Source organism: Sceloporus occidentalis, unplaced genomic scaffold (genome assembly GCF_023333645.1).
Source record: "Sceloporus occidentalis isolate IW3139 unplaced genomic scaffold, rSceOcc1.0.p SCAF_300, whole genome shotgun sequence".
In the NCBI taxonomy this organism is placed as follows: Eukaryota; Metazoa; Chordata; class Lepidosauria; order Squamata; family Phrynosomatidae; genus Sceloporus; species Sceloporus occidentalis.
In genome coordinates this window covers 210,225-234,238 of record NW_028317280.1, presented here as the reverse complement: position 1 = coordinate 234,238, position 24,014 = coordinate 210,225, and the positions used below count along the sequence as shown (strand labels likewise).

Sequence of the window (24,014 nt, the reverse complement as noted above, 5' to 3'; positions counted from 1 at the left end):
AATGGCAAAGGCAACAGTGCTCAATACGCACAATACGTTCCTATATATTTGCCAAAATGGACTTCATGAAACACAGAAATTATACAGTCATAGTATAAATGTTGTTTAAATCCCATATTCCTGCAGGCTATATGTGGAACTGAAAGTTAAACACTCTGCTTTTAGCAGTGGATAACAATGTTCAAATAGGAGCATCCCAGGGAGCATTCACCCCCTGGTCTGCCAGCCCTCTTCTAAAGAGTATTAATAAAACAATGGCAGAATTATAAATTAATTGCAAACCACATATAAGTTGCAGTCATTCTCCAATGACACATAGCAACTGCATAGGAACTACGAAAAAATAATATCTTACTTTTTACATTTTCACTGGCAGTGGAGCTATGCTTTGTGTTGCTCACGAAACTAAAGCTGAAATGGTTAATGAAATGTTACAGAATTGGATGTACCACTAGATCATTCCAAAAGCTGTGCTGTTGTCATAGTATTTAATTTGTTCTAAACTTATGTTTTCAGTTGGTTTTTTTTATCTGTTGAACATCTTGACATTCTATGACTTTTATTTTGTTCCATGTAATCAATACTTGAGAAGTAAATAGATGCTTCCAGACCAGCAGTTAATCTGTCACAAAAAAATGATGGGATCAGCGTTGAGCAGCTTTATTTGAATCTGAAATTTGGCATTATCCTTAGTGTTAAAGGGACAGAGAAGCCCTTGTTTGAAATAAGTTTGTTTCCCTGACCAAGACTAAAATTCGGCAAACAAATCTGAAGGAGTTCTGAGTCTCTGCTCTTTATCTGGGCTCAGTGGCATCACTAGGGTTGGTGTCACCCAGTACGATGACTCCATGGTGTCGGTGGGTGGTCCCGCTGACGTCAGGGGAGTTCCTGCTGACGTCAGGGGCGTTCCCGGTGAACCACCCCAATTTGAAGGAAAAAATGAGCGGGGAGCGGGGCGTGTCAAGACCCCGTTCCCGCGACCCGGAGGATTGACTAGTGTGGTGTCACCCCCTGTAAGGTGTCATCCGGGTGTGCACCCGGGTTGTGACGCCACTTTCTGGGCTGGTGAGCAATATGTTAAAATTATATGTGACCTGGAAAACATGGCTGACCTGGTCACCCTATGTGCAACCCTATCCATAGATAGCAACACTATGTAGTAATACAAGCAGGGGTTGGGAGCATGTATTACCATATTCTAACTTTGTTGGTTTGTGTTGGGGGATTGAACAGCTTACTGATTTTGCAACACATTATAAAGAGCCCACCCAGTGACTTGTTACTCACTGAGATGAGGTATTCTACATTCACATGAGGAAAGGTGATTCATAGGTCCTAATGAATTTGGTTTGTTAAAACCACAACTCCCTGTAAACATCTGCTTTAGTGAATAAATCCTTGCCATAGAGCTTTATAGTTGGGATGAACAGCAGTACAGCAGGTACTATAAAGAGCTTTGCCCCCCCCAGGCTTCATTAGCAGCTAAACAATTGGAGAAGAGTTACAACAGTGTGTGCTAAGAGGGCATTGCTCCTCACATGTGTAGGCCCAGCATAAATGCTTATTTTACAAGGTCAGTTTTGTGCTGTGTACAGTTTTCTTCTAAAAACGCAAGAGATTAGTATCAATAAATAGTGACAAATATGATAAAATACTTAAATGTCTGTTAAATGTATGGATGTGCTTGTAAATCAGGAAATGATAAAGCAGAGCTGGACTGAAGTGTTATTATAAGAAAGTCTTGTACTGTTTTATGAATTCTATTTTGTTTTATGTTGTAACTATTTGCAGCTGCTCAATCTATACATTTTTCATACATATTTCTTCACAAATAATCCTGCCTGCCACAACCCAAATTATGATGAATATGACCAGGACATGCTGCACATAACAAATCGTGTGTGTGAACCAACCTCTCGTGTGATTTCGAGAACACAAAGTGGATTTACACCAAATAGAGACATTTAAATGTGGTCCTGGGTGGGAAACCCCAAACCATCTGGTTTATGTCAAGTCTCAACCTTTAATCTATTTTACAAACATACTATATTTTAAGACTCTGATATAAAAACACCTATATATATCAATATAATAGAGATGTTTTACACTGTAATCTCTTTGTGGTGGGGTTTATTTTCTACTAGTGTTTATAATGGAATGTTCATCAAAGTAACCAAATCACATTACAAATGTCTTATACATAAAAATACCGTGGTCCATATTTATCAAACTAAAATGGGGCATTTGTGGCTACTAAATTCCAGGCAACTACTATAAAATAGTGGAATGTTTCAGCCGATAACAAAATGTCCTTACTTTGTTATAAGTATGGGCATAGGTGTTAAATCAGGCCCGGAATCCGCATAACTATATACTTTAATAAAATACTGCATTCTTAAGCAACAGACTGTATCTCCCAACATGATATCACATATTTATACTAGAACATTATAGCTCTTGTGGCAGTTTTGGGTTCTGATTAGTGACGTAGGCCTAGAGTCAAAGGTCTGTGGCAGTTGCAGCCCATCTTCAGCAAAATTGGGAGCATTCACCCTCTTGGACGATCTTCTCAGTGTGCTTCTGCTCAATGGACTGGTTAAAGGAAGATTTCGAATATCTCTCGCCAGCTCATAAATGCTACGGAGGACCGTGTTGAAACAGTTCAGCCACCATAGCATGCTGTACCCGGCTCTGCACCTCCATATGGTTCATGGGTTATGGTGTCATATCCCAGGACCATGGCTGTGCAAGTAGGTGAGGGGGGGTGCTGTCCTGAGCCCACCATAAATACACCAATGAATAAATGACTAATTATGTTATAAAAAGAAAATCAATTATTTAAATAATATGTATATAGTTATTGAATTATAAGGATGTTACCCACCTGGCAGTGGCATATATCTGGGTACTCCAAACAGTATAACATTTTTTGTAATGTTCCTGGTATATTATTTAGCATCATTTACATTTCAAATATTAAAATAAAGACAGTGGCATTTTGTTCGGAGGGTAGAAAACCAAAGGCTAAAGTGTGCAAATAATGGGTAAAAGACCAGAAGTATAAAACAAGATATAAAAAAAGTAATAAAAAAAGTAATTTTAAATGATGGAAAGAAGAGTAATGGCTGCAGGAAGGCAAAGGACTAAGATGCCCAATATAGTTAGGGGGAGAAACCATAGAATGGAGTACAGAGGGAAAGCTAGATTAGTCAGGGAGTCAATCAATCAATGGGGTAAAAATACAGAAGGGGAGAAAAAGTGTGAGAAATAACCTGAAGGGTTCAAAGAGCAATGGGCTAGAGAAAGTAACCATATAACACCATATAGAACAATATTACAGAATAAATAATGACATATAAATAATAATATACAGCAAAATGTGTCTAAATAAAATTTAAACTGAAAAGTAGAAGGAAAAAAATAGAATAACATTTAGTTTTCAAATTCTTATTCCATTAGAATGTCTTCTATTCTTTTTAATTGCTGTATTTTATTCACTCATTACTTCTTCTTATCTAAATTGTGTTTTACTAAAAAAACAGGATGCACTATTTCTTTATTCAATATAATTAAATTAGCATAATTGAATGATACTTGATAGCTTAAATTAACTGAGAAGATTGAAAAAACCCCGCAAAATTAGCCAAATAAAGGCAGAATTATGAAGAAATTAAATCATGCAAGCCAGCAATCATAATCCAAGAAATGTATACTGTGTTACATGGTGGATGGCTTATCAAACTATTCCCAAATAAAAATTTTATTGTGTACTTAATACATAAAGCATTGAGGAAAATTGTGCCTGCACAGTGAAAACTGGCACACATTACAGAGAGTGAAGAGGGCTTTTATGCATTAATATAATATGCATTCATGTTTGATAAGGTTTCAGGGGGGGTGTAAACTGATTTTGCAATTCAATTATTTATATTGCAGGAGGTGATGCATTTTTAGCTACTTTTTGCAAGTTTCAGCTGAAAACATGCACATGTTCATTCAACTTGCATGCCTTCACCTGAAACGCCCAAAATTTAAGTTCACAGGCACTGGTTAGTGAATGTGAGTTGTTTTGCGAGTGTTAAGGTGCTTTAGGCCCTTGATTAATTTCACAGGAAGGGCCCCTTTTCTGGATTTCCTGCCTTTAGCAGGCTCTCAACCCTTTTCTCTCTGCTTTCTGCCTCTTGCAGTATTTTTCCCTACTCTTTCCTTCCACTTTTGACATTTCCTGGACATGCCGCCCTAGACCTGGGACTAATTGACCTAGGCTGGGATCAACAGCAAGGACTTCCATTGCCTTTACAGCTCCCTGTGCCAATCGGGGGGGACAGTTGGGCTGCTACACAGGACACTTGGGAGGTATGCTGTCAGCTCATCACATCCTTCCTTAAAGCTTTATAGGACAAGCCTGAAATAAACTTGCCATGCATTTTTGTTGTTAGCATACTTGATGATAATTTTCAGGGAAATAGAAAGTTAGGTCCTGAACTCCGAACTTGCTTTCCCATTGATACCTTGATGGCCAGCAACTCTGGGCCTTTGCAGCACCCCAGGCAGCTGCCCGAGAGTCCTGACACTAAGACTATCGATGTCTCTACTTCATGAATGAACAGAACTCCATTTCTATTGAAAATTTCAAGATGCCTGTCCCATATGCAGCCACCCCATTTACCAAAGAGCCAGATTTCCTCTTTCATGCAAATACAGACTACGTACCCCTGCTGCTTGTAAGGAAACATTTGTTTTAATGTAATTAATTGGCCTTTGATATATATTTATATATAAACATATAAACATATATATATATATGCCTGTGCCGATAATACTTAAAATCAGCCACTGATCATACAACCCTTTTTGATTGTTAATGTGAATGTTTTACATGTTTGTCTAAAACAGGAAGGGCCTGACATTTTTCTTTATATTATTTACATAGCTTTTGTTTTGCTGATTTTATAAAAGAATACAATGACAGAACTGAAGCCATAATATAAAAAAAAACAAAAAAAACACCACGTACTGCTTGTTTTGCATGATGGTTGAACAGCTGTTATCAGTAATACAAATGACACCACTGCTGAAGCAAACATTTTCCTGATCATCCATGGGAACAGTAAATCCAAACCACATTGTTTAAGTAATGCATGCTTTCACTACAGCAAAGAGGGCCGTCACTGAGCACTAAGTAAATCGAAAGACTTACAGTTTAAAAATATGACAAAAGTTGAAACTTTAAAGCTGCATTATATGGTAACATATTGGAATCTAAAAACAATTGGTATGTTGAGTATTGTATATACTGTGTTTTATAGCAGTTTATTAAGTTGGTGTTTCCTATGGTCACAGTGCAAAACAACATTCTTGACCCATCACAGCGGTGAGGGAAATATTAACAAGAGATAGGCTGGAATGTCTTTTTTTTGTGGAAGCAATTCTTTTTCTGTAGTGTTCACTTTATGGTGACATGTATTCAGGGCCGGCCTTTGGGGCGCCGCCGCCACCGTAGCGTACCGCTGCCGCCAGCAGCGTACCTAGCGGGGGGGGGCGAGCGGCACCCGGTGCCGCTCATCAGGGGGGCACCCGGCACCCCTCCAGAGACGGACAGTAATGTCCGCCCCTGGAGGAGCAGGCTCGCAAGGGAGCGGTATCGGAGGTCTTTAACAGACCTCCGGCTCCCTTGAGTGATTTTAAGCCGGTTCAAGGATCTCCCTTGAACCCGGCTTAACATCACTCAAGGGAGCCGGAGGTCTGTTAAAGACCTCCGATACCGCTCCCTTGTGATCCGCGCGGCAACAGCTGCTGTGCACCGGGGTTTGTTGTCAGATCCCGGCGCACAACACTGAAGCCGCGCCCACCGCTGTCCGTGCCCTCTGACCCGAAAGAAGACAGAAGAACTGAAGAAGAAGAACGAAGAGGAGGAAAAGGAGCTGTAAGGAGAAAAGAGGAAAGGTAGGAAAGCATTCAGTGAGAGTGGATTGGTATATGTGTGGATTGGTATGTGTGTGGATTGGTATATATGTGTGGATTAGTGTATATGTGTGGATTGGTATATATGTGTGGATTGGTATATATGTGTGGATTGGTATATATGTGTGGATTGGTATATGTGTGGATTGGTATATATGTGTGGATTAGTGTATATGTGTGGATTGGTATATATGTGTGGATTGGTATATATGTGTGGATTGGTATATATGTGTGGATTGGTATATATGTGTGGATTAGTGTATATGTGTGGATTGGTATATATGTGTGGATTGGTATATATGTGTGGATTGGTATATATGTGTGGATTGGTATATATGTGTGGATTGGTATATGTGTGGATTGGTATATGTGTGGATTGGTATACGTGTGGATTGGTATACGTGTGGATTGGTATACGTGTGGATTGGTATACGTGTGGATTGGTATACGTCTGGATTGGTATGTGTGTGGATTGGTATATATGTGTGGATTAGTATGTGTGGATTGGTATGTGTGTGGATTGGTAACTGTGGATTGGTATATATGTGTGGATTAGTGTATACGTGTGGATTGGTATATATGTGTGGATTGGTATACGTGTGGATTGGTATACGTGTGGATTGGTATATGTGTGGATTGGTATACGTGTAGATTGGTATACGTGTGGATTGGTATGCGTGTGGATTGGTATATGTGTGGATTGGTAAGTGTGTGAGAGTGATGGGTGTTATGCTGTACCATTTCCAATGTCTTTTTCATGATCTAATTATGCTCTAAAAGTACATCATAACTCCCATCATTCTATACTGTTCCATACAGTGGCAGAGCTGGGAGGCAGAGGCCTTGCACCCCCACCGCAGGACTCCTGAAAGGTAAGTGAACTTCAAAGAGGGAAAGGGTAGATAGTTAGGAGGGCGTATGTAGGGAGAAGGGAGTGAGACAGGGGAAAGGGGGTAGATAGGGAGAAGGGAGTGAGAAGGGGTAGATACGGCAGAAGAGAGTGAGAAGGGGTAGATAGGGCAATCATACTCCTATCATGCCAAGTCTGCGAGTAAATCCTGGAATCTGGGTATGCCTGGGCATGATAGGAATGTGATTGCTGATATATATAGACTTGAAAACCGAAGTTGTTTGTGTGGTTATTTGGAAAGTCCCTGGAGTGCCGGTAACTATTTTTGGACTTTATATATATATATATATATATATATATATATATATATAATATTATTTAATTGTTTTCTCCTATTTTGGTGTGTTACTTACTTTAAATAAAAGTGTTAGATTTTTTATGGTGTTGGCTGCACTTTCGGTTTCAGTCTAGAATTCGTTTCGGTGCATCCCTACTACTAAGCCAGACAATTAAGTGGTAGGCCTAGACCACATCAATGTTTGGCGTAGTATATAGTGATTGGGGTTTTGTTACAAGTTTTGTTACAAGTTTTTATTCCTTTCTTTTTTTGGGATGGGGGGGCGCCAGAGGAGTAGTCCGCACAGGGCGCCAGAACACCTAAGGCCGGCTCTGCATGTATTTTAGTGATAAAGAAGGATGTGATTAACATATACATATGTATGCCAGTTATACATTTTTGTATTTAATAATTTTGATAATTGTTGTTGTCTGGCTCTCTTGCTTTTCACAGGGAGGGCAAATTGGTTGTAATGGCCGAAACCGCTCTCGCCGAATCTCTGTATTAGACAGAGATCTAGGAGTCTTCAAAGAACACCTTTTCTCAAGTACATTGATGCATTGCTTTAATGCAGGTGGATTTCCCTAAATCACTGAATTGGAGTTTTAATTTTTTTGTCCCCAGTAGACTTGTGCATTCGTCTTCGGGCGAACATGAAAATGAACACGAAGAGTGCATTTTCGTGTTCGTTCCGAAGACACGTAGAAGAGAAGACAGTGCCGGTAAAACGTAGGCGAAGATGAAGACTCACACACGAAGAATCTTCGCCTTCGTCTACTAATCACCCCAGTCCCTACCTTATCTTCACGGCATCGCGGGAGTTGACTGAAGCGGAAATCCGCAGGTTCGTCGTCAGGGGTCACAAGGCAGTGCGAGTGAGCATGACAAATAACTGGATTTCAAGCATATGGAACAATGCTACTTAATGTAAAACCAACAGAGGGCAGCATTCTGTCCGAACATATATTAGCCATATGTGGCAGTGTGTTCATTTGCATTTATTCAAATTAAATATATTCCCATGATCCTTTTGTGTAATGGTTTAATATAAAAAAAAAAAAAAAAATAGAAAAAAAGAGTTTGCAAGTTCGACAGAATTAATGTCCGCGAGTGCGGACATTTAACTGTTGCAGCGGGGAGACCAGCGGATCATGGGAATATATTTTATTTAAATAATTAATAAATGAAAATGAACACACTGCCACATATGGCTAATATATCTTCGGACAGAATGCTGCCCTCTGTTGGTTTTACATTGAGTAGCACAATATTCTGCCCGAGAATATATTAGCTATATATATGGTAGTGAGCTCATTGGTCGCCAGCAGGAGGCCCCCTGCTGGCGAACAATAGAGTTGCTGATATGCACATTTAAACTACTGGCGCCAGAGCTGCTGCGGTACGCGTTAACCCCGTATTAACCCCTTAACTGGAAAAAATGAAGAAAAAACGAAGACAGGAACGGGCGAATATTCGCGGAATACGAAGATTTTTTTTTTTGACGAAGACGAGCACGAATATGAAGAGCCCCCTGGTGCCCAAGTCTAGTCCCCAGTGGTGCAGTGGTTTCTGTTTCTTACCATGTTTTAATGAATATAGGGCTGAAAGACACATTGTTAATTGATACGCCATCAGACAAGATCCTGCTATTACTAAATTGCTATTACCACCAGGGCTGGCGACTTGCTTAGCGAGACTCACCTAAAGCAGAACGACAGTCCTTGTGGGTATCTTTTATGGACTCTCATGAGGACCAAAATCTGGTGTTTGAGGCTGCTCAGCTAAAATTCTTATTCTTTTTCTCTGTGTGACTTTAGATTTGAGTTTCGCTCTTCTCATTTGTATTGACATTACAACAGCAAGAAAAAAATATCTGCTGGAAAATATGCCCCAGGAATATGAAATGCATCCTTGGTTTAAGTATTGTTTTCACTTATTCTGAATTGTTACAGTATAAAATTAGAACCAGAAAGGACTACTATGAAATTAAAAGAAAAATGTTAAGGCAAATGAAAATTTCCAGTGAATATACCAATGTTAACCAAGGTCATGTTGAGTTAGCTTTGTGAATCAAAGAAAGTTAGAATATAAAAAAGTAACATGTCTTTGTTAATAAAACTTGGAGATGTGGTCTGTTCGGTTGGAATTTGGGTAATGTCTTTGTTGGTTTCACATCATTTGACCCATACTTTAAATTTTACCATATTTGCTATCATAGGACATCATGATAGCTAAACCTTATTTTCAAACTCAGAACTAAATGAAATTTGTAACAAAAGTTCCCTTTCCTAAACTATTTTCCAGAACATTGCCTTTCAAAAAATGAAATGTTTTGTACTGTCTATTTTTTCAGAAACTATCTTCAGTAAAGTAGCTGACTTCTTGGTTCTGATTGAAGACGTGGACTTTCAATGTTCCCTTTGTATTTGATATATTTGTTTAATAGGGTGGGTACAATATGAGAAAACTGATATTTACTGCGAAGGCAGTTATGTTGTAGGATCTAAAAATCTTAAAAGTTGATTAAGTAATCTGCTATGATATTTTTCCACTAGGTTTGTCACTTGTGTGAAAAAGCAAACACACATCTAGTCCTTTATTGTTTTTTTTTACTTCTAGGACTAGTGGGGACTAGTTGCAATCTCTAAATGGATACTAAACTGCAACAATTCAAATGTTCTAAAGGGATGGTGATTTGATTGGTGCCACCCAGGTGCCACTCATCAGGAGGGGGATGCCGCTACAGCCGCCTAACGCGGGCTCGCAGCTTACAACCGTGGCGCCCACACATTGTGCAAGAAAACTCTTTTCCTGCTGCTTCAGGGGCAAAGGTGGCACAAGCAGCTGCTAAAGGGACAGAGGTAACACAGGCAGACGGTTTAGGGCAGAGGTAGCACAGGCAGGCTGGTAAAGGGGCAGAGGTGGCACAGCCTGGCTGTTTCAGGGCAGCAGTGGCACAAGCAGGATGTTAAAGGGGCAGCGGTGGCACAGGCAGGCAGAGGCCGACTATGTCCATGTCTGGCTCAGTATAGGAGTTGCTGTGCCATATATGTTCAGTAAATTGGATTTATTTAAATGTATTACATTTATTTATAAGTTAGTTTATTTTTTCAGATTTCTATTTTTTCCAGTTGACATACAGTTTACAAATTTGCCAAGTTTGCCAACATTAATTTTTTTGTGCGGGGGGTGCCACATACAGAATCCACCCCGGGTGCCAAATACTCTAGGTATGCCCTTGAAATCAAGTATGAGTGTTCATTTTAAAATCATTAAACCATTTGGAAAATGCTACAGATTTGACCATGCCATCATTACAAACGAGCTGTGTGAATGGCTAAAATAACAGTTAGAGCATGTTTAAATAACTGTGTGCCCACTCATTATTCCCATTGATTGATCTGATCAGAAGAGCTCATAATTTTAGCTCATGACGTGATCAAACCACAATCAGTAACCCAGAAATCCAATTGTTTTCAGTAGGTGTTTTAGCAGTAAACACATGATAAAAATGCTCTTTTGAGAAAGTTTTTGTTGCCTGAGAGCAAGAAAATGAAATGTTAGTACTAGCCACATATATTTTTCATGTCAATGCTGCTCAGCAGTTGTCAGAGACCTGCAGGAGGCAGCCACACTTTTCTGTCCTTTTCTTTCTTTTGAAGATAATTATTTAAAGCAACATTATACTTTACTTCTGTTATTTCATTTAGTATGTAATGTTCTGTTAGTGTGTAATTATGCATCCTAACTATCATGGTAACAGCATCATACATGCTCCCTCATTATACTACGCACAGTTACAGTTTGTTAGATTCAAGGTGGTGTAAGCTAACGCAAAACATATTTTACATAGAAGACAATTGATATAAATGGAGTTATGCTCCCAATGTAAGCCTGGTTCGAAGTCTGTTGTACAATGATGATGCATGCAATGTCTAACCAGCTATATTGAAAACACAAAGGATATGCTATGTGCAGTTCAGTATACAGTTATCTAAAGAGTACTTCTTTACATAACACAGTTAAACATGACAGAATTACATAATTTATAGAGCATGTCAAAACTGTCCAGTGACGGCTTTTATAAATGTCATTTTTACAGCTTAAATGTAATGGTCAAAAATCCTAATTGCGAGAAATCATTATGATGTAAGTCAAAAGTGCCTATGATGTAACTTCTGTGAGATCATGTCTACAAAAGGAGGTGAGGAAATGTTGACTACTATAAATTGAGTCCAATGTAAAATCAGAACCGCCTGTATCAACCAATCATGTTTTAATGTAATAAACAAAGCTGGACCTGTTAAGAATTTTATTTAGATAGCATTTTAATGCCTGCTAAAGGAAAGTCAATACAGATGATAAAAGTCCAAGGTGGTGTTTGTATATCATTCATTATATGAAGTATGTATAAAAAAGGCATCGATTGTTTTTGAAAATGCAAAACCACAAGGTAGTGATTAACTAACTAAAACAGGACCCTGATTAAAAATTGAACTTCTTTTAGAAAAATATCCTGGGAAGGTAACATACATGAATGTGGCAAGAATAAATACTTACTGCAGTTTAATAAGCATGGGTCACAGTTATGTTTGCAATAAAATAGTGATGCTATAGCCTTGTGGTCTATCACCATTTGTAGCAAACATCCCCCCTTCCCCCATTTTGTAGATGGACATATGTGGGGAAGTAAGTGTGAAGGTTATTCTTTAAAAAAAATACAGCATTTATGTAATTTGACCCATATCATAAAATAATTAAATGTGCTATTCCACTTAGTCAAAACAATAATTGCACTCTTTAGTATGTTAAGCAAATAAATCTCTGCAGAGATTTATTCTTTTTCTGCTGGTTTAATCACATAAAAGCAAACACACGTTTAAGATATTTGTTCAGTTTCTATAGTAATAAGCAATCAGTGCCTTTCTTTGTGCCACGTGACAAGTGTTCCCGACAAAAAATATGAATGTTAACATTTTACATGGCTTAAAGTATTTCTGGGTACATTCAGTTGTACTAGAAATCACTTTCCTTGCTTTGCTTTAGTTTAAAAGTGTTAAATAGAATAGTTGGAACAGCACATTTATTTGAAGGTTTTAAAATGCTTGTCTAGCAGCACCACAGCATCTACAGTCGTGTGAAAAAGGAAGTATACCCCTTTTGAATTCTATGGTTTTACATATCAGGATATAATAACAATCTGTTCCTTAGCAGGCCTAAAAATTCGCTAACCACAACTTCCGATGAACAACACATGATGTATTACACCTTTGTCATGATTTACTCAACAAAAATAAAGCCAAAATGGAGAACCCATGTGTGAAAAACTAAGTACACCCTTACTGCTTTCACGGGAATTAAGTGCCCTTGATTAATTGATCATCAGCAAGTGTGACCACCTGTATAAAAGCCAACGTTTTAGCAGTTTGCTGGTGTGGATCCGTCAGAAGTGTGTTAACACAATGCCAAGGAGGAAAGACATCAGGAATGATCTTAGAGGAGCAATTCTTCCCATCAATCTGGGAAGGATTATAATGCCATTTCCATACAATTTAAAGCTCATCATTCTACAGTAAAAAAGATTATTTAAAAGTAGAAAACATTCAAGACAGTTGCTAATCTTCCCAGGAGTGGACATCCCAGCAAATTCACCCCAAGGTCAGACCGTGCAATACACAGAGAAATTGAAAAAAACACAAGAATTACATACAGGCCCCAGTTAGCATGTTAACATTCTTTACAGTACAATTAGAAAGATACTGAACAAGTATAGTTTGTTTTAAAGGGATGCAAGGAGAAAGCCTCTTTTCTCTAAAAAGAACATGGCAGCACAGCTAAGGTTTGCAAAATTGCACCTGAACAAACCACAAGACTCCTGGAACAATGTCCTTCGGACAAATGAGACCAAAGAGGAGATGTTTGGCCGTAATGCAATGCGCCATGTTTGGCGAAAACCAAACCCAGCATATCAACACAAACACTTCATACCAACTGTCAAGCATGGTGGTGGATGGGGTGATGACTTGGTCTTGTTTTGCAGCAATAGGACCTGGGAACTTTGCAGTCATTGAGTCGACTATAAACTTCTCTGTACACCAAAGTATTCTAGAGTCAAATGTGAGGACATTTGTCTGTTAACTAAAGCTTGGCTGAAATTGGGTTATGCAACATGACAATAATCCCAAGCACACCAGCCAACCTACAACAGAATGGTTGGGAAAAAAAAAGAATTAGATGTTGCAGTGCCCCGGTCAAAGTCCAGATCTCAAACTGATTGAAATTATGTGGCAGGAGCTGTTGATAAACAAATGCCTCAATGAACTCAAGCAACATTGTACAGAAGAGTGGGCCAAAATTCCTCCACAACGATGTGAGAGACTGATAAAGTCATACAGAAAACAATTACCTCAAGTTATCGCTGCTAAAGGTGGCTCTACAAGCTATTTAATCATAAGGTGTTATGAGTTTTCAGCCATGGCTTATCCATTTTGGCTTTCTTTTTAATGAATAAATTCTGATACGGTATAATATGTCATGTGGTGTTGTTCATCTGAGGTAGTGTTTACCTAATTTTTAGACCTGCTAAGAAACAGATGATTGTTGTTATGTCCTGATATGTAAAACCATAGAATTGAAAGAGGGTGTACTTTCTTTTTCTACTGTATATACATACAGGCCCGGACTGGCCATCGGGCACACCGGGCATTTTCCCGGTGGGCCGGGCGGCCCAGGGCCAGATTGACGTAGGGGCTGATGGAGCTGCAGCTCCAGGCACCTACCTTAAAATAGGCTCAGTCAGGACTGGGCCAATGCGGCCGCATGAACGCAGGGCATAAGGGGCACCTGCCCCTTAAGCCCCCAGCAACTGTGACCGGGTCCGCCTCTCTAGGAGGCCGGGCAACCCCCACCAGGGCCGGCCTTGGGGTGCGCGGCCGCACACGGCTTAAATTAAAACATCGGGGGTTTTTTTTGTTTACTTTATTTAACATCCTTCATGTTAAATAAAGTTTGTTTAACTTTATTTAACACGGAGGATGTTAAATAAAGTTAAAAAAAAAAACCCCGATGTTTTAATTTAAGCCCTGTGCGGCCGCGCACCCCTAAGGCCGGCCCTGGTGGGGGCTGCCTGGCCTTCTAGAGTGGCGGACCCGGTCGCAGTTGCTGCGGGCTTAAGGGGCAGGTGCCCCTTATGCCCTGCGTTCATGCGGCCGCATTGGCCCAGTCCTGACTTACTCCGGCAACAAGGTAAGTAGGGTAAGGGAGGGGTGCAGTGAGAGGGGGGAGAGGGGTTAGATAGAAAGGGGGAGATAGAGGGGGTACATAGTTAGAAGGGGCAGATAAGAAGGGGCAGATAAGAAGGGGATAAGGAGAGGGGGTAGTGTGAATGCGTACAAGAATGAATGAATAAATGTGTGGATGAATTGTGTGAATGCGTATGAGAATTAATGAATTCATGTGTGGATAAATTGCTTGAATGATTTGTGAGACTGCATTAATGAATATGTGTTATTGATTTGTGTGAATGAGTGAGTAAGTGTTTGTGTCTATCATGAATGTTTAAGTGATTTGGGGAAATGCAAAGATGGTACATGAAGGGTGGGCTTTAAAAATAAATAAATAAATAAAAATGGGCTGCTCAGTCTTAAATGCCCGGGCCTATTTTTTGTCCCAGTCCGGGCCTGTATACATATATGTGTGTACAATATATTATATTAGTTTAATCTAGATTTTGTCGTTTCCATATTAAAATGTTAATCTGCCATACAAACAACATATAGTGGTTAAATTGACAAAACTACTTTTAAATATTTCTTTCTGCAACAGATGTATTTTCATGATAAAATAATAATATTATTGTCATTTCTGACTTTTCACAGAAGGGCCTATAATAGTTTTTATTGTGCAAGCAGAATCGGGATTTGAGGCTACGTGTTGTAAATTTGAAACATTTGACTCTCTTAATTAATGTGCCAGCACATGAAGCATATTTGTTGGATAATTACTGTGAATTATGATAGATGGGCACCTGAATAGTAATTATATCATTAAGAGCATTTTTCATGGATGTAGAAAAGTCAGCTCATTGGTAGGGCACAAGGCATGACTTCATGGCTTTCATCCTTGTTAAACCACAACAGAGGGAAAAAATGTTAACAGCGGGAACTGAATTCTAATAACCTACCCGGAATTTGATTTCATCACTACATTGCATGTGTCGCTAGAGTTGATAATGTGATAGGCAGAATCCTAATGATGTGACATCCATGTGTGGAAATGTCACTACTATCAAACTACAGGAATTGCTTCATTTTGACCTGAACTCAACAGATCTGTATGTTACATTACATTCTAATAATGTTATCATAAATACTCTATTTCCATATCTCTGCTTGAATTTGCTTTCATGAGTAGCCAGGACATGATCTCAAACATAGTATGTAATTCTCAGTGGAAGTCACAGGAGCCTTTCACATCATTAGAACGAGCTGCTGCTTTTTACACTATTCCAAAAATGAACAGCAGATATTACAGAATGTTATGAAGTACTGAACTTGAATTACATACTATCACAATTTATGAAAACTGTGCATGGTAAAGCTCTGCTATCTCACCAGTCTTGCTTCTGTTTCTCAATTTGTGTATCAATAAGAAACGTACAGTATGCTGGAATTAATTATTTCCATTTATTTATTAGAACCTCTATGTATGTATATCCAAATAAGTTGTAGTTGATTCGCACACCCTATCTGTGTGTCTATTTTTATGTACGAGCCAAGATATATTACTTTTGATGTGTTAAATTGTGTTCTTGCTGACTAATAAGTACAGGTAAGTGGATGTTGGGTCTGCACAATGGAGATAATTTAGTTTTTTAGGCCCAGTGATATGTAACCAGGTCCTATCCAACCACTGCTTTAAAGAAAAAGTCTTGTCATTTTTTGTTACATGACTGTTTCTTTTGCTAAATGTATCTATACTCAGCCTCCCCTGTCCCATATTATAGATAACGAACACTAAGCATTTGGATAGGGGCTCCATTGTTTTAATGGATAATCCAAGCATTGGCAATGAAACTGTGATGACATCAGTGTATACAGTAGCAGCAACAGCCATCCAACCTGCTGTAGTGGGAGGGTAGGTTAGGTGCTCAGCAGGGCCATATAATGACCCTACAGTCTAGCACCAAGGGAGAGGAGAAGAGGTCCCAGGAACCTAAGTGTTAGCTGTAAATAAGAGAGAAAGCAAGCCGGAGTAGAGCCCCTTAAGTAATTATACACAGAACCCTAGGTGTCCTGGTGTTCCTGCCATAATACCACAAAAATTGTAGAACTGTTTATGTTTTTGCTGTTGGGATGACCATTGTTTCTTCTTATTAATACATTACACAATAATGTAGAAATGATTGTTGGTGCTGTGGCACAGTAGAGTACTTACAAATGTATGATTGTTTTCATGTCTAAGGTGTAATGTTTTATCATTGACTGTACACACATTGTGTCTGTGTATACTTGGTGAAGTTGTAGATGTTTGGGTTATGCACTGCAGCGTGCTTTCTATGTGAAAGGTGTGCCTTGTCTTTGAATAAACTAAATTGAGCCCCTAAAGACCTGGAGGGTCTTAATCTGACATTGAGCCTCCCATGCAGAAACACTCTGTAGAGCCATGTGGTGTCTCCTCTTATACATTAATGACAGTACTATCTGACTTCATAGACAGATGGTGACAATGTTCCCTCTGGAATCCTCCTAGTTAGGAATAAAGAGTTTGTGCCTGTGCAGTAGATTTGGAGGTACTGCCTCTAATGCATTATTTAGCAGGCACCAGTGAACTAAACAGTTTTCTTGGGAAATAGTCCTTTTTTGGGGCAGAAGTGAAACAAGTCATTTTCCTTGCTGATTCCTAGACAAAAATGTGGGCCTTATCACCACTTTATACGATGCGTTAATACACTATTTCACTAATGCCTGTGTGACTAGTGTTGTGAAATATTATTCATACATATACCTTTTGTGTGCATATGGTAATTATGCAAGAACTGACGTCTAAACGTATGTGATTTTGAATGATAAATGAATCATTCATAAACTGTGGGTAGTGTAAATGCATGTTTTTAGAATGTTTCATTGGTCTGGGATTGGAGCTAGTGAGTAATAAGTCATTCTGTCTGTTGTCCTGAAGTTGATCTATGAAAAAGTCGAATTTAAAATAAACAGAAAAAACTTCTTTGAATGAGTATTCTCAGACTTTGAAATAGTGAAATAAACAATTGTAAAACCAGAACAATGATTCAGGTCTGGATGCTGTGAACAACCAAAGGTAGCCATAGACAGAATGCTTACTTATGTTCTTCTGGTTTTAACCCTTTAACACAGATTGGAGTTGTACATGTTGCTTTCAAACCCAAAGGTATTTCAGAAGCCTGAAACAAATGGAATTGATACTGCTGTACTCAAATACCAGGAGGTAAGTTACACTGTGTATATCACATGTACTCATATTCTAGGAGGCAAGTTATATGGGGGGGGTATAATCAGCTAACACTGAACCTGATGGAATGGGTTTTCATTAGACATCCCCTCCCTTAATCTGAAATTCACATAACTTCTTACATTTACGATTCTTGTGTGTTTTGGTAAATATTGTGGAAATCACTTTATAATAATGAAAGAATGTTCATGTTATCTCTCCCCTTTCTCTTTACCTCTCCTCTTTAAGCTCCCTTTTCTCATCATCTCTTCCCTTTCTCTTTATCTCATTCCTTTCACTTTAACTATCCCCTTTCTTGTTATCTCTTTACTTTCTGCCCATTTGTCTTCTTTCTCATTATTTCTCTGCTTTCTCTTCTCTAATTACCTCTCCCCTTCTCGTTATCTCTCCTTTACCTTTTCTCTCCCTTTTCTCTTTATCCATATTCTTCCTCTATAACTCTCTTTTTGTCTCCCCCCTTCTCCCCATCTCTGTTACTTCTTATTATTGTGCCTTATTCTCAATATCTTCCCTTTCTATCTATTGCTCCCCTTTTTTCCCCATCTCTTAACATGCTCCTTCTCCTTTTTTTCTAAACATAGTGGTCTTGTGGTGGAAGCGCAAGGTCTGTTCCTACAGACCTCTGTTTTACTGCTATCTCGTGGTGTGCACGGCTTCTGTGCCAAGCGCTGGGATAGGATGTCTTATCTTGGCGCTCAGCTTTAAACTCTGGCACACATCACAGGGAAGCAGTGAAACCTCACACTTCCTTTATTTTGCAGCAGTTAGAAGGGGATCCATGGAAGGAGTCGGCAAGGTGTCCACACACACACTGATGGAACCAGCAGTGTGTGGACACCTTGCCGGCTAGAAACACTAGGGCTAGCACTGATGGTCTCATACATTTCAAGGCCTTAGATGCCCCTTCTTCAGATGAAATTACAAACAAAAGAGTAAGGAGGTCTAAAATCATTTCACTTAATTTTACTTATATCTCTCATTTCTCTTCTCTCTTTACCTCTCCTTTTCTCTTTATCTCTCCTTTACATTGTCTCTCCCTTTTCTCATTACCCGTCTTCTTCCTCTATATCTCTATCTCTCATCTGAAGAAGGAACCTCTAAGTTCTTTAAAGCGTTTGTGACTAAGCATTTTACTGCAAAAAATGTCAAATTTTTGGACTAAATTTAGATTTTCTTGGTTCAGGGTTATTCTGTCGTTCACAACAGTAACAGAGAAATCAGAGTGAATTCTATCCTAATATTCACACCTGTTTCACAATCACCTATGTAAAAACACAGAATCTTTCATGTGTTCCAAAGGCACCTTTAATGATATTGTACATACAGTTCTTATGCTGTCTCTTTTTCTGAAAGAAAAAAAAATAGATATGTTTGAATTATTTAAATAAGTAAACCTGAAGTACATACATCCCAATAATCTACCATTATTGCTTCCTTTTCCCATACATTGATTCCTTTGAGGACTGTCCAATAATATATCAAAAGTCAAATATTTAAATCTATACCATCTTTTTACTGTTAGGTAACATCTTCATGTGTTTTATAGTCATTTATTTAAATATCATCACTGTGTTTTACTTTTCTTTTTAACAATGCCCCTATTGTACTCTGCTAACAGCCCCACATCTTTAAGTATTATCAATTATTCAACGACATTATTCATAATATATAAATACTGTGTACAACAAGAACATTTCCTAGTTTCTATCAGATGGCCATCTAGACACACAGATATAGCTTGATGTCATACAATTGATTGGAAAGTCACATATGTATTTCATCACATATCTGGAACTTTTCTCAGTTTGAGATTTAGTATAAAGACAATGTCTGTGTTTCATGTCCATATAACGAACCATGCTGTGTGATGCTTCCAGGTAGCTGTGGAGAAGGTGCCTGATGAGGGTCAGATAAACTCCCTGCTTCAAATGTACTCCACAGACCCACAGTATCAGCAACTCTTCATCAATCTGGTAAGGACAGAGCCAAATAGAAAAACAAACATTTCCTCTGTGAACAATGTGTTTGTTATATTTAAATCATTTGTTTATGATGCTGTGTCAGCCGCACTGATTTACATAAACATTGCCAATCCTGAGACTTTACATTTTCAACAAAAGTAGCAGAGTACAAACAGCATTCCCAGGTTTAAATTCATATTGTATAAACATAACAGATGTTGATAAAATGAGCCAGCAAAAAATTACAAAAAAGGCCATCATAGAAATATTTTTTTTTCCTAATTAAAATGCATTCCATATTGACACAGTGATATCAGGTTAATAGAATATATATATATATATATATATATAGAGAGAGAGAGAGATACACCCCTCACATTATTGTGCTACAATGTAAAGTAGTGAGTGTACAGCCTGTATAACGGTGTAAATTTGCTGTCCCTCAAATATAACTCAACACACAGCCATTAATGTCTAAACCTTGGCAACAAAAATGAGTACACGCCTAAGTGGAAATGTCCAAATTGGGCCCAAAGTGTCAATATTTTGTGAGGCCACCATTATTTTTCAGCACTGCCTTAACCCTCTTGGGCATGGAGTTCACCAGAGCTTCACAGGTTGCCACTGGAGTCCTCTTCCACTCTTCCACTCTTGACACATTGTAGCAGAGTGTCATTTCTTCAGTGTTGTCACATGAAAAGATATAATAAAATATTTAAAAAATGTGAGGGGTGTATTCACTTTTGAGATACTGTATGTCATTTTTGGCTGCTACAGAAATATTTGGCAAACATATAGAACATGCTTTCTCCATATGTAGTGTTTAACTTAGAATAGTCGTTTTACCCTGAATGACTTGTGTTTGTGGGTTCAGGACTTGACTGACCATAGGGCCAATGGAGTAGATGCTTATTTTTCAGTTGTATTGAATTTGTAATCACTTAGCTGCAGACTGTAATTTCTGTTACTAATTGCAATCCTGGTCCGGCTGCCAATAGCTTTATAGGAGTAGGCGGTCAGAGCCCTCGCTGGGCTTAGGCCCTGAATCACCAGGGCACCAACAGATCAGCACCTGCTGCCACCCATTGAGCATGAACGTACAGGGGCCTACTCTCCTGCTCAATTGCAGATCTCTGTGCAATGTATTTGAATTCTCCATCAAATAAAATCTTCCTTTGGGTGTATTCAATTTCCTTTGTACAGTAAACCCCTGCATAGAACAGGAACAACAGTTGAAAAAATACACATGGTATTTCGAGCAGATAGCTTACATCTTCTAAAGTAAAGTATTTTGAATACACAGCAGTTTTTCCAGGAACAATAGTAAATCTCATATTATATTTGATGGTAACATATTTGTAAGTGTTAACAAATACTGTAAGCTGCTTGTATTCTACCTATAGGTTCTAATAGTATTATACCTGATTTGTTAATAATATGCCCTTGGCGCATTGTAAGGAACTGGACTTATTTTATGGAATTGTATGTGACTAGGTAAGCACTGCTTGTTACAGTGTCACTCAGAGAGGTACTTATTATTTTTAGAATTTATAGACTTCATCCTTTTTAACACTTAGAACCTTGTTGCCTGAATGAAAGCTATGCAACGTTGATTCAGCTATACATTTTATTAGCCACCCACAGCAAAGAGTACAGCAAGCTTGACTTTCAAGGAAATTAAATTCCGTGAGTGCTGATTATAAACATTTAATATGCTAGTTCTGAACACAGAAACAAAACTTTCACCAGGTCATACAATTATACAGTTTTCATATCTGGATCCATTCCAGTCATAATAGCTTATGGTAAGGCGCAAGTATATGGGGGAATAGACGGACTTTCAGCTACTTTTTGACAATCTGTATCACAATCTATTAAGGTATAGTTTCAATAAATCTTGTGGTAGTTATATTTTAAGAATTATGCAAGTAATGTGCCCCAGGTAATCCTAACGACTTAAAATTACCTTTTTTTCCCTTTTTTTAAATTAATTCTTCCTTTTTTAAAGGGGAACTTGACAATTTTCCCTAGAGCTGAGCAGGTTTAGTTAAGTTAATGTGGATGGGAGCGCAGAATGTGTTCTGCTCTCCCATCCGGTCCACATCTTTCTTTTGCTGTACTTGAGGAAGTACTTTTGGGGATCGCTGCTGAACTAGTAGGGGAGTTATTTTTCCATATTGGTGTACACGTTCACGTGGAGTGTATTTGTTTCTTTGTTAAGTTCATATTTGTATCTTAGTTAAGTTCATTCTTTTGCTGGTAATAGATGATCATTTTATATTTCACACTGTTGTGTTAACCATATTAAATGCTTGAATGTCTACCAAAGTTGTAAAGGGAACATGGCAGAAGCCCTTGGCTGCTTTGAGTACTGAATTAAGGGGTAAAAAGACCTACCTCCTAAACCATTAAGCATATGCGTTGATCACACACACACTGAAATTCTAATTCTACAATTATACACTTATAACCATACATATCATATTGACCATGTGCTCTTTCCGTAGGAACCTTACATAAATAAGTCTGCTGTTTCTGTGCAGAGCCATTTTTCACTACAACGGACGTATGTAATATTTCGAACTCTGGGACTTCGACACCTCACTGTGGTGGACCTTCAGAATCGAGCGGTTGGAATGATCACTAGGAAGGACCTCATTTTGTTAAGGCTGGAAAAAAGGCTGGTTAAACTAGACTCTGGGAAGTTTGATTCTGATGAGGAACTCTTAAAGTAGAACATCAGTCTGTCAGGAGAAAAGGGCTCACAATAAATACCATAACAATTCCATAATGACTACAGCGAAATAAGTGAAAATGTAGATGTAATGGCAACAGACTTAAATGTAATAACTAAATTATCAGTTTATATTAGCATACATGGTTGTTGAATCAGATTAAATGTAATGTCCTTTTGTTCATATTGACTTCTCTCATGAAACGGTTAGCTATTTATTTCTTACTGTGATTACAATCAAGATTGCATCTCTTATAACTCTACTTTATCAGGGTCAAGTACTGTATGACCTCACAGTTATGCCCCTGTTTAAATGAAAATATATTATGACAACATGTAATATAGTGGCATGTATAGTTCGATGTGCGTACTATGTAAGCATGCATATTCAGTACAAAACAGCCAATAAACAGAAACTATATAGTCTTCATTACATGGTGTATGGTTTGTTGTCTTCCAGCTGTGTGTAAATTCTGTGACTAAGCAAGTGATTTGAAGCGAGCAAGGCATTGTCTCTGTTTCTCTACTCTGCAGTTGAAACAACATTATTACATAGTTACATAGTTACATAGTTATATAGGCTGAAAAAGACATGCGTCCATCAAGTTCAGCCTTTCCCATATATTCTTATTGCTGTTGATCCAAAAGAAGGCCTTTTCCAATTTTGCAACAAACTAGGGAAAAAAAATCCTTCTTGACCCCAGAATGGCAGTCAGATCTCTCCTTGGATCAAGAAGCTGTTTCCCTATAATTTAAAAATGATATCCCTGAATATTATGTTTTTGCAAGTATTCATCCAGTTGCTGTTTAAATGTCTATACAGACTCAGTTAAAACTACCTCTGCAGGCACATAATTCCACATCCTTATTGTCCTTGCTGTAAAAAACCTTTTCCTTTGGCTTAGACTAAATCTCCTTTCTTCCAGTCTAAATGTGTGACCACGTGTCCTATGCATTGTCCTGTTTACGAATAGGTTTCCAGACAATGGGGTTAAATCTCTGATTTACTCCATAATTGTTGACAGAGTTAGCAAATTCTAGATTTTCACTTGAGCAGGATCCTCCTAGTGTTTTATATCTGTTTAAATTGTTATGTTATGTCATATTTACTCATTGTACAGTGCTATTGTATATGATGTTTCCACTAATCTACAGTTGAGTGTGCTGTAAGTTTTCAGTGGGTATGTGGAGAAGCCCAAGGCATATTATTACCAAACATGCTCCCTGGGGAAAAAATCTCAATCTCACTTCTGCAGAATAGTTTTAAGAATGTGAAAACTCGATTATTATGTTAATAATAATTTATTTAACAGTGCATAAACATAATTCTATTGTACTGCTGTAGGCAATGCAATGCACAATAAATCTAGCATATTTTTGCAGGAAAAATATTTCTTTTAACAAAATATCATGGGTACTCACTCAGGTTAATCGCTCCATGTGATCTTTAAGTATTTATGCCATATACTGGATTTATTATAAAACATCATTTATCATACACTGGATATCTCACAGAATGTAAAAATTCTTGGGTCATAAGCATACCTTATTCCCCATGCCGTATGTGTGTGTATATATATCAGGAAAACTGAATAACCTAAATAAAAAGTGACTGATATAAATGCACACACACAATTTATAAAACCCTCTGCTCGCTAATATTTAACTACATGGCATGAA

General features: G+C 38.2%; 1 protein-coding gene across 1 annotated transcript in view; it reads left to right on the top strand.

Moving 5' to 3' along the window:
- LOC149275035 (chloride channel protein C-like) overlaps nt 1-22,335 on the top strand; it is a 49,185-nt gene extending 26,850 nt beyond the window's left edge. The window contains exons 14-16 of the mRNA XM_089504944.1: nt 17,525-17,615; nt 19,517-19,612; nt 22,108-22,335. Coding sequence (XP_089361070.1) covers nt 17,525-17,615; nt 19,517-19,612; nt 22,108-22,335 — 415 coding nt within the window. The remainder of the gene's footprint in view (nt 1-17,524; nt 17,616-19,516; nt 19,613-22,107) is intronic.
- The last annotated feature ends 1,679 nt before the right edge of the window (nt 22,336-24,014 follow it).